This window comes from Hemitrygon akajei, chromosome 5 (genome assembly GCF_048418815.1).
Source record: "Hemitrygon akajei chromosome 5, sHemAka1.3, whole genome shotgun sequence".
Taxonomy (NCBI): Eukaryota; Metazoa; Chordata; class Chondrichthyes; order Myliobatiformes; family Dasyatidae; genus Hemitrygon; species Hemitrygon akajei.
In genome coordinates this window covers 176,925,741-176,938,023 of record NC_133128.1, presented here as the reverse complement: position 1 = coordinate 176,938,023, position 12,283 = coordinate 176,925,741, and the positions used below count along the sequence as shown (strand labels likewise).

Below are 12,283 nucleotides of genomic sequence, written 5' to 3'. Positions count from 1 at the left end.
CTCAACCATTATTCCTTTTCCCTGACATTGTAATTTACCCAAGCAAGTTTTAAGCTGGCATTACCTGGTCACAGATGAGCTCCCATTTCTTCACATTGTCATACTGTCTCAGCAATCTGGCCTTATCAGGAGGAAGGTTCATAGAATTCTGCAACAATAAAGAAAAATGGTTGGTAAATACAAACCATTATATTTGTACCACAGTGGCAGATAATAAAATTAAGAGGATATTAGGATTCAACAAAACTAACTGCACAATACAAATCAAACTTATTTCCATAAAAGCCAACAGCGAACAGCTTGGTATTTTATCTCAAGGTTATGTTAGATCTGAGGATCTATCCTGGGCCCAACATAATCGATGCAACTAAAAGACAGCGGCAATATTTCATTAAGAGTTTCAGATTTGGTATGCTACAAAAGACACTCGCAGGTTCCTATAGATGTACCCTGGAAAGTATTCTAACTGGCTGCATCATCGTTTGGTATGGGAGTGGGGAGAGGATGGGAGAGAGGCTACTGGGTCGATAGAAGCTGCAGAAAGTTTATGAACTCAGCTCCATCACGGGTACTAGCCTCCATAGTCTCCAGGACAAAGGCCTGCTTCTGTGCTATTCTTTTCTATGACTCAATTAATATCAACAAGAAACCTGCTAAGTAGGATAATCCTCCAGTAAATACATCTTGGATATTCTGCTTCAATTCTTGATAAAATGTGATGATTACATTAACCACAAATACAGGTACTGAATGTCAAGACATTTCAAGGTACATACATCACCTGCTTCAAAATGGCAATCACTCTTCCAATTTGTTTCCACCTCCATCTCCTTAAATGGAGATGGTATAAATAAGCAAAATGAGGGAAGACTCGAAGCAACCCAGATGTCATTTTTAAGAAGAAGAATAATGAAAATATTGTGGAAGGACAGTGTGACAAAGGAGGAAGTGTTGCGAAAAGCCAGAACAAGAAGAGAGCTGATGTCATCAGTCAGGCAACGGCAGCTGGATTTTCTGGGACATGTAATGAGGAAAGAGAAGCTGAACATCTTGCAGTGACGGGAAAAATTGATGGAAAAAAAAGTGGTGGTTGACAGTGCATGACATTTACTTCAAGAGAAGGGCAGGCAAAAGTTTTGAAGAGCTTATTAGAACTTCTGATTAAAGACAGATGGAAGATCATGATTCCCCACACCACGGCACATAATCATGATGACACATAACACATAATCGAAAATCTGAATACCAGCTGAAGGAAGATTACTCTGTGTCTACATTTTCCATTGCATTATTGTCACATTTTGGCCAGATACAGAGCAGCAATGTATCCTGAACTTTTTTTCTAAGAACTTGATGGAGTATATTGAAACAGGCATTAAAATGAAATTAAAAAGATAAGAACTGGGGCGGGGGTGGAGAAACAGAATGGTGACTTAACACAAGTGGGATCGTAGATGAAAATCCTCAGCAGCACTCTGTCACTGAAATGAGTACCTTATTACCAGTAAGCAAATGAAACAGATGAGAAAGGTCACCAAAATTATGCATATTTTTGTCATATCTATGTTCTTCAAAGCATGTAAAGAGCATGTCATGGTATATTCAGGAGCACATAGTGACAGTTTTCAGTCATGGTATATAAATGCATACAAGCTTCCCATTTATACTTTCTGTGTGGTGTGTTGTATTGTGTTTTAATGCTACAAGAATACACCATTGACAATGTACAGTATTTTCTGATTTAATGTATGTTTAATGCAAAATATACTGAAAGATAATTTACTTTGAAACAAGTACATTTATTGAAAATACTTGCCCCCTTAAATGGACATGGCTGAATTCCCACTGCAGATAGGATATTTCTACATCTATATTCTCCCTACAACTACAAAAGATTTATATTTATGTAACATATTTTTCATCATGCTCGGAGTCTCCCAAATCTGAGTACTTCACTGTCAGTTTTTTAGATTTTTGCAGATTGCCATGTATGTAGAAAGGAACAAGACTGACATTTCCCCCTCAGAAAACATCAGTTCTTTTAACTTTAAATTCTAACTATACTAGGAAACTTCCTCAAATTCTACAACACACTATTGCAAGTAAAAACAAATCAGATTTCTAACAAAGAAACTCAATGGGTCAAGTAGCAACTGTGGAGGCAAAGGGGCAGTGGACAATTTGGATCAATAAGCTGCGTCAAGACTAAGAGCATAGAGGAAAAATAGCCAAAGAGGTGAGAAACATCATAAACCATCGAGTTGTTTGTTATATCTCCCCGCTCGCTGAGAAAATGGGGACACCTCCTTCTCCCTTATTAGAGGGAGAGGGGAGAGGGGAAGAGAAAGAGACAGACAAACACACACACTGTGGTATGTCGAATACCGGGTGAAACGCAAAGTCTTTGGGGTAACTGCAAGTGTGTCTTCGCTATTGCTTTGCTCACGCTTGAGTGCTCGGTGCCAGGTGCCGATGCATTTTTTTTTGCTGGTGGAGGGGGGGGGGGGATTGTTACTCGCTGCTGCTTACGCAGGAGAGGGAGGGGAGCTGGGGGGGTGGAATTTGGGCTTCTAACACTTAACTCTCGTTCATTCTTTGGAGCATTTCCCTGTTTTTGAGGATGGTTGCAAAGAAAAAGCATTTCAGGATGTGTAATGTATACATTTGCCTGACATTAAATTGGACCTTTGAACCAGCTAAGTGGAACCAGGTGGGTGGGTGATCATGGACAGAGGAAACAAGGTTGAGAAGGATGAGGGGTTGTTTAGAGTTGTATGTTATTTCACCTCTCTTTCCCATTCCCCCACCCCTCAGCCTCCCCTACTGCCACACTGAAGCAATCTATAAAACACTCATTCCACCTGGATAGCCTGCAATCCAAATGGAATGAGCATCAAATTTTCCAGTTTCAGGTTTAGTCAGACCCACTCTATCCTGTTCTCATTCATGCCAGTCCACCTGTGTTCTCTCTCCCCTTCTCCATCGTTTCCATTCCCTCTCCACTATCACCCCTCCTTCTGGACCACGTTACCTAGATTAATTACCCTTTCTCACCTGGTTCCTCTGCTCATCACCCATCCACCTGGGCTTCTTCTCACTCGGCCTATCCGACCTATTCCATCCCTCAACGACTTCCATGCGCCCATCATCCCTCCCTTTCCTGGTTCCACATCAGCTTCTCACCCTGTCTCTACCTCCCCCCTCCCCAACCTGGTTCCGTGTACCCTTCTATTTTTACTATCTTTTTCTAACACTAAACCTTCCCCCCATCCCACCACTCCATCTGGCTCCATCTGCCCATCATTCCACTCTCCAGGTGACATCGATGCCCTTCTGCGGAAAATCCTACAAAAGGAATTGGCCCAGTACATCGCTGGTAAAATCCTCCCAACCATTGAGCACACCTACATGAAAAGTTGCTGTAGAAAAGCAGCATCCATCATCAAAGATCCTCACCACCCAGGCCATGCTCTTTTCTTAATACTGTCAGGTAGAAGGTACAGGAGCCTCAGGACTTGCACCACCAGGTTCAAGAACAGTTCCTACCCCTCAACCATCAGGCTCTTGAACTACACTCAATTTACTTCTGGTGTTCCCATAACCAATGATCTCACTTTAAGGACTCTTTATCTTGTTATTTCATGCTTGTCATTTATTACTATGTATTTATATCTGCATTTGCGGAGTTTGTTGTCCATTGACCCTGTTCACAGTTACTGTTCTATAAATTAGTTAAGTATGCCCACAGGAAAAGAATCTCATGGTTGTGTGTGATGACATGACTGCAGAAGTATTGAGGCTTTGATCACCCAGCATCAGCTGCAGTGGCTGGGGCACGTGATAAGGATGCCCCCATGTTGGCTAGAGTGTTATACGGCCAGCTGCATCATGGTCGACGCTCAGCTGGAGGGCTGAAGAATCACTATAAGGATTAGATGAAGAATGCTTTAAGGAAGTGCAAGATCAGACCTGAGGACCTGGAGGATGTTGCTGTTGACCTTAGCACTTGGTGACAGCTATGTAGGGACAGGGTTTGTATTCTGGAGATGGAAAGAACAACCAGAAGACAGCACAATAGAGCCAGGAGAAATGCAGCCATGGTTGCCATCACTACCACCACTACCACATATACATGTCCCACCTGCAATAGAGCTTCTGGGTCCAGGATAGGACTGCATAGTCATCAAAGATCTCACCGTTAAAGGAGATTCCGATGAACAACCGAAGAAGAGTACTTTGATAATAAACTTTACTTTGAACTTCCATTTTTCACCTACCAGCCTCTGCCTCACGCCTTCTCTCACATTTCTATGCTGGCTGTCTTCCCTCCAACACTGTCCTTGAAGCAAGGTCTCAACCCAAAACATCAACCACCCGTTTGCTTTCACAGATGGAGCTGAACACATTGAGTTTGTCTCTGCTTTAGATTCCAGCATCTGGAGACTCTTAAGTATACAAATCAGAATTTCATGGGCCTGTCCAAATCTAGATTGGTGCATCCAAGCAATGCTATTTGTGATTGGACGCAATATCCCTCCTTTAGAAGAGCACAAAATTTCAAAAACATTAAGTCACACACAAGTGTATATAGCTTGACCGCCAACTAGAAGTCCTTTCTTAAAATAAGTACACCAAACCAATGATATTGTCATCCTAACTGCTGCTCAGAAATTAATCTGCTCAAAATTAAATCTAGCATTACAAGAACATCATGTAACAGTGATTAGTGAAAATAATACTCTGCAGTAGGGACTGACTCCTTTAAAAAAGCTTTTCAGCTTGCCTGTTGTGAATGTGAGAATGTGCATTCATCAGGTTTGTAAAGTGAACTTGATCTGCCCCTCCAGCATTCATATCCTTTCTCATATTCCTAAGTCAAAAAGCATCACACTGTGAATTTTATTTCAACGTTTCAAGGAACTCAAGGGTAACCCTCAAGCATACGCAGACAAAATTACTTCATGCAAATAAACCTCAGAAGGGCAGAAAGCAGGTGACTTGATTACGAATACCTAGGAGAATGCCTGCCACTCCATTTCCCATAACTCGTGCATTTTTTCCCTTTAGAAAATGTGTTCAATTAATAAGCATGCACTGACTATTATATTTCATCGATATGTATCCTATTTCTACTACAGTTGGTTGGTTCCTCCAATCAATTTCTCAGATCATGTCAACAAAATAAAAAGCAAAATAGCAACAGAAATGGAACACAGAATTTTAAAAGGTATCAATAGCAATCTTTATTTGAGGTCCCAGTTTCACAGGACAATTACACACGTCCTTTTGAGCAATTCCCCAACTTAATCTTAGTCTAACCATGGGACAATTTACAATGACCCAGAGCATTGTATGGAATTTACAAAGTCTACCAACCATTATGTCTGTGGAGGAAACTGGAGCGCCGAGAGTAAACAGACGTGGTCATGGGGAGAACGTACAAACTCCTTACAGGCAGTGACAAGAATTGAACCTGGGTCACCTGTACTGTAAAGCGTTGTGCTAACCACTACACTACCGTGCCTCCCCAAAGTTCTTTGGGGTCCAAGAGGTTGTCAATGCCTTCTGGGTTTGGAGCAGGGGAGGAGCAAGCAGTGGGAAAGAACAATTACTTAGTGCTACTAATTGGAACAAAATACTGAGAGAGGAAGTGAAAATGCCTTACAGGGATAGCCATTTAAAAAAGCCAGTGAACATTTTGAGTTTAAGTAACAGGGCACAAAATAATGTAGAAATTAATAGCATTAACATTCTCTCCTCACACCCACCCCAACAAATGAGCTATTTTGTATCACTACCATTATTGAAGGGGTACTTTCTGGATTTGATTCAACTTTACATGTTGCATCCTCTATTGCCCAACCTCACAACAGAACCATGTCTCACTGGAGCCCAGTTCGTTAACGCACAGACATTTTGAAAAATGGTCATTACTGTTTGAGAATGATTTCACTGACTTCTTCCCACAAATAACCAGATAGCTTCTTAGCCTCCAACTGAAACTCCAAGCCCCCAAATCATCAGAGGCAGCCCTCTCGCCCCCTACTCTTAGATGCAGACTTGGTCCTGTAGGGCAGCATTATGCCAACTTGCAGTAGCAAACCCACCACCAACACTTCCATTTGCATGCCAGACCAACAATCACCTGGCAGAGATGTCTGGCTGCACTAGAATTTCTACACAAGCAAAGAGCTGAGAAATAATTTGTAATCCCTACAAACCATCAGATGAAAAACAGTGTTTTCAGATGTGGGCTCACATTTGCCCAAAAATACACTGAAGCCATACTGACTAAAATGTCTGGAATTAAGAACTTACTGAGCCCATGGCTAAATTACCACGTCCACTTCCAGTCTAGAGCAAGGAGGAAGAAGCAATTCAAAAGAGACTTTTTAAAAATGATTTTAAAGAGTTTTGACACATGAACAGGTTTCAACTCCTCTCTAATAAAATCAAAAATAAGTATTTAATTTGTAAAAAGCACTGTGAAGGCATTGGGGAACAACCAAGTCCATTCAGTCATTAGAGCACACCCAAAGGAGGATTTCAGGAAGATGATACTGCAAATTCAGGGAAGAGTGAGAACCACTTGGAACATAAGATAGGTACGTGGCCGCAGAATGAAAGCAGCTCGATGGAAATGGTTCGAAATTGATTCAGTGAATAACCAGCATATCAATCCTGAACTGCTACTGTATAACAGTTCTAAAGTAGTATGCAGAAGTCTTAGGCACATGTAAAAAATTCTGAAAACGAAGATGACTCAAAAATAATTAAATAAGAAGTTTCTAAATATCAAAAAAGTTACTATATAGAGCAGTAAGCAGTATAAAACTAAATCAAATCAATATTTGGTGTGACCACCCTTTGCTTTTAAAATTACATCAATTATCTCAGGGACACTGCCGTGCAGTCTTCTATGAAAATCAGCTGGTAGGTTGTTCCAAGCAGCTTGGAGAACTTGCCACAGTTCTTCTGCAGACTTCGGCTGTCTCATCTGCTTTTGTCGCTCCGGGTAATCCCAGACAGCCTCAATGATGTTGTGATCAGGGCTCTATGGAGGCCATTCCATCTGAAACCGTTTTTTTAAAAAAAAATCTAGGGATCCTAAGACCGAACATAACTGAAAACTCTGTTTCAAATCTACTTGTGGTGACTAAGCCAATGCATCAATTGAGAACACATTCACATTCTGATGGGAAATATTCATATCTCATCAGTTTCAAACTAGAGGGGAGACTGAGAGTCCTTTCCAATCCTCACTTCCCACAACTGCTTGTCAGAATATGGTTGCTCAATTTAACCCCTCTTCTTGCTGAGCTTATACTTGGGATTGATGGAGCTTCATCTTACCAATGCAACCTAACAGCTTCTGCAAAAAAAAAATACACACAACAATAGTGGCTAGAATATTGATTCTAATTTAGTAGGCTGGAGAGAATATCATCTGACTTTGGAAATCAAATCATTTACCAAATTGCTTTCAGATCATACTTCAGGTTCATAGCCAAACCGATGGTTAGCAGCTCTGATGAGATGAGCACATGGAATCACTTCTAAACTCACATCCTTCATACCTCCCAAAACCACATTAGCATTAAAGGCCAGACCTCAGCAGTGTGCTGACACTACTTTTTTGTCAGCCGGCCACCTCAACCTCCAAACTGGACACAAAAACTGAACCAAACCTCTCCAATCATCCTGCAACAAGTTCAAAACTATTGGTGCAGTGAGTTTATTCATCATTTTTAAAAAAAGTCTTGGCTCAAAACTTAAAATCAAGCAAGAAAATTCCTTAATGCACTTGCCACTGTTTAATGGAACTTCTCATCACCTAGAGTAGTGTAGTTCTGTCATCTGAAACTTAGGCTACGTCCACACTGGACCGGATAATTTTGAAAACGCTGGTTTCGCGTAAAAACGATAGGCATCCACACTATGCATATTTGAAAATATCTCTATCCACACTGAAACGGAAATTTCGGCGAATCTCCTTCTACTGCGCATGCGCAGGACACATCTACCGAAAACAAACAACATGTTTGGTGTCGAATCTTGCCGTAAAAGTGTGCGTTTGTGTAGTTACAGACTAGAAAAACTTAAAATGACGGACAGTGTTGGCTCTCATGCAGGAGGACTTAAAAGTTAAAAAAAACAAATACTGGAGCGTACAGAGGCAACCGACAGGGAGTTCACAGACAATTTGACCTGGCTGACAACGAACATTGAAAAACTGACTAACTCTGTTGCATTAATAAAGCACCTTGTTAAATGTGTAAAACATGTCTGCATCAGTGTTATCTTGTATTTCCATACAACGTTACATTAGGCTGTTACACATCTATTGTCAGAGAAGTTCTTGCATAAATAGGTAAACCACCTTCATACGAGTAAGGACAGAAAACAGAGCAAAGTGAGTATACTTATTTATTCAGTAAGTTATGGGTCAAAGTATTTGGTGAGTACATTTCTAACTACATTTCTAACTCTTCTGGCTTCAGTCTGTTCTGAAACTGTTAGGTTGTGTTCAAGAAAACAATGAAATAGCGTGCTGCCGTTTGACAGCGTTTTCAGAAGTCTCCGGTTACCCCGTCCACACCGATCTGCCCGAGCAGCATTTTCAAAAATACCCACCGTGGAAAGCGTTTCTGAAAAGCTCCAGTATCGGGGGACGAAAACGCCGTTTTAGCGTGGACGGAGGGTAAAAGCGAAGAGAAAAGGCTTCGGTTGCGGACTTAACTGGTGTAGTGTGGACGTAGCCTTACACAATCCTAATTTTAATAGAACTGACAGACAAAAATTGAGCAAGAAATGGGCAGTGGGCATGACTGGAGAAGGTAAACTAAAGAGAAGCTTCCACTCCAGGCTGCCATGTGGCTCTGCACTGGACTTTGCAGTCTCCTCCACACAGATAAGTGGAAGGCCTACAGGACATCAGGATCCAAATGCTCCATGGAAATGTAGTGTGAACTAAGGAGCGCTGATAGCTTCTTGCTCAGATCAGACCTGTCTGGAAACACCTCTTGCATTAGCAGAGGGCTAGAGGCAATCAGTTAAACGTACCTCGCAGGTTTTCTGGTGGGCCCAGAACAAAAGGAAAGCTTTGAGGAATGCTCAATTCTGACAACTGCAAAACAACACCTGCTCAAATCTGAACAGAATTATATGTGCATTTTCTTTTTTAAGTCCAAAATCTAAAAGAAGATTTGACAGGCAGGTTATACAGGGCAGTGTATGTGTCTGGAAATGTGTGGGTTGGTGCAATTGGCAGAACTGTTGAGAAAGCAAAGATCATGGGATGTGGAAAAATTAGGAACTATCGAACCTCATTATGGAATTGAAATATCATAAGCAATGGAAGGACATTTATGGGTGCCACGAGAAATGGTCATCCGCATCCAGCAGGAATCTAAATGATTTTTAGATCTACTGCCCACTGGGGACATAAGGGAAAATTAACGGTGAAGAAGGGGGAAGGGCATTCATGTAGCAGACTTTGGATGAACAAAGTACAGATACTTTTGAAACTGATTGTACCCAACATCTTCGACTCTGAAGTCAAAACTAAAAGCATTCCAGAAGCTGTAAGCCATTACTGTGCAACAGAAAGGGATGGGGCTTTAATTGCTCGGGATGGGGAGCAGCACAGGGACATAGGACTCAAGTTGGAACTTATCAACATGAACAGCAAGCATTCAGTTATCATGTGATTCCACCACTAAGCAACACTAGAGAAATTATGGAAACAATTATTTTCTACACTTTCTTCCATAATGCATTAACACGGGGGCCTCATGGGACATTACTCGGGAAGAATGACCAATAAAAAATACAGCTGTTAAATCTAACTTAACAACAAAAAGTATGAAATAAAACTAATCCACACAAGATGCTGGAGGAGCTCAGCAAGCCAGGCAGCATCTATGGAAAAGAATACAGTCGACGTTTCAGGCTGAGACCCTTCAGCAGGAGTAGAGAAAGAAAGATGAGGAGTAGATTTAAAAGGAGGGGGAGGGGAGAGAGAAGCACAAGGTGATAGGTGAAACTAGAAGTGGGGGATGAAGTAAATAGCTGGGAAGTTGATTGGTAAAAGAGATGCAGGGCTGGAGAAGGGGGAGTCTGATAGGTCAGGATAGAAGACCATGGAAGAAAGAAAGGGGGGGAGCACCAGAGGGAGGTGTTGGGCAGGCAAGGAGATAACATGAGAAAGGGAAAAGGGGATGGGGACTGACAAAGGAGAGGGCGGGGGAGGAGACAGACATAACTGGAAGTTCGAGAAATTGATATTCATGCCTTCAACCTGGAGTTTACCAAGACAGAATATAAAGTCTTATTCCTCCAACCTGAATGTGGCTTCATCACAACCGTAGAGGAAACCATGGATTGACATTGGAACAGGAATGGGAAGTGGAATTAAAATGGGTGGCCACTGGGAGATCCCACTTCTTCTGGCAGCGAAACAGTCTCCCAATCTATGTCAGGTCGACCGATATACAAGAGGCAACACCAGGAGCTCAGACACAGTAAATGACTCCAACAGATTCACAGGTAAAGATGGGGTAAATCTGTTCTTACCCCCATCCTCCCGCACCCTACCAGAGGTAGGGTTCCTCTCATCCTTACCTACCACCCCACCAGCCTCCACATCCAGTCATAATTCTCTGGAACTTCCTCCAGGTCCAATGGGATCCCACCATTTTCTGCTTCCTTCCCCATTCATCCCTCCTCACTGATCTCCCTCCTGGCACTTAACCTTGCAAGCGGGAACAAGTGCTACACCTGTCCCTACACCTCCTCCCTCACTACCATTCAGGGCCCCAAACAGTCTGCACCTTATATTCTGTATTCTACCTGGGTAGGCTCCAACCTGCTGGCATGAGCATCAATTTCTCTAACTTCCGGTAATGCCGCCCCCCCCCCCCACACCCCCTCCTTCACCAGTCTCCGTCCCATTTTCCCTCTCTCACCTCATCTCCTCGCCTGCCCATCGCCTTTCTTCCATGGCTTTCTATCCCCACCTATCAGACTCCCCTTTCTCCAGCCTGATTCTCTTTCACCAATCAACTTCTCAACTATTTATCCCCCACCCCCCCCCGTCCCAGTTTCACCTATCACCTTGTGTTTCTCTCTCCTCTCCCCCACCTTTTAAACCTACTCCTCGTCTTTTTTTCACCAGATCTGCCGAAAGGTCTCGGCCCAAAACATCCGACTGTACGTTTTTCCGCAGATGCTGCCTGGCCTGCTGAGTTCCGCCAGCATTTTGTGTGTGTGTGCAGCTTGGATTTCCAGCATCTGCAGATTTTCTCTTGTTTGTGAAATAAAAATAATCCTTATTTTTTATAAATGTACTCCTTTTTTGGGGATCTGGACATTGCTGACAAAGGGAGTATTTATCAATAATAACTTCCCTCATGAAGGCAAATTACCTTCCTGAATAGAGTCATAGAAAAGTATTGCACAGAAACAGGCTTTTCACACCATCTAGTCTGTGCAGAGGCATTCAATCTGCCTATTAACCTGCACTGGGACCATAGCCCTCTGCACCCCTATCATCTCAGTACCTTCAAACTTCTCCTAAATGTTGAAATCAAGCTCACATGCACCACTAGTACTGGCACCTTGTTCCACACTCTCACCACCCTCTGAGTGAAGCATCTCAACAGTCCTTCTGTTAAAAGTTACTCTCAAGGCTAGTGGGGAAAAGTTCCAAGATTTTGATCCTATATCATTGATACATTTCCTAGTCTTAGATGATAAGCAACTCAAGTGCGTGCCTGCATGTGTTGATACCACCATGTAGCTGCTGGTCTTTCTACTTTTGGTGACAGCCATGGAGATGCTTTCAGAGTTGCTGAGTACACAGATGATGGAGGGATTGAGTGTGTGTCATGGGGTACCAATCAAGTGAATTTACACTGGCTTGCCCAAGCTTCCTGAGTGTCATTAAAGCTCACATTCACCCAAGAAGGAAGTATTTCAACAGGCTCCTGATTTGTGCCTTTTATTTTTTGGAAAGGCCGTTTAGAGGTGAGTTGCCTGTCAGAGGATGTCCAACCTCTGGCCTATCTTGTCACTGCAGTATTTATGTGGCTGGTTTGGTTGCGAGTCTGGTCAAAGGTGACATGCCAAGGGTGTTGATGCCGGTGTGTTGGCCATACCAATAGCATTGAATGTCAAGGGCCAAGATCTCTCATGTTTGAGTTGGCCGTGACTTGCCATTTTTGCTCTTGCTGCCCATGCAGGAATGTTGGCCAGCTCTAGTTGCATGCAGGTATTAAACAGC

General features: G+C 42.5%; 1 protein-coding gene across 8 annotated transcripts in view; it reads right to left on the bottom strand.

Annotated features, from left to right (window-relative positions):
* Positions 1-12,283, bottom strand: part of LOC140728506 (formin-like protein 2) — a 237,700-nt gene that overhangs the window by 94,316 nt on the left and 131,101 nt on the right. For all 8 annotated transcript variants that reach the window (XR_012099089.1, XM_073047320.1, XM_073047319.1 and 5 more), the window contains exon 2: positions 65-148. Coding sequence is in view for 7 of the 8 variants with exons in the window: in XM_073047320.1 (XP_072903421.1) it covers positions 65-148 (84 nt within the window). In the remaining variant the exon portion in view is untranslated. The remainder of the gene's footprint in view (positions 1-64; positions 149-12,283) is intronic.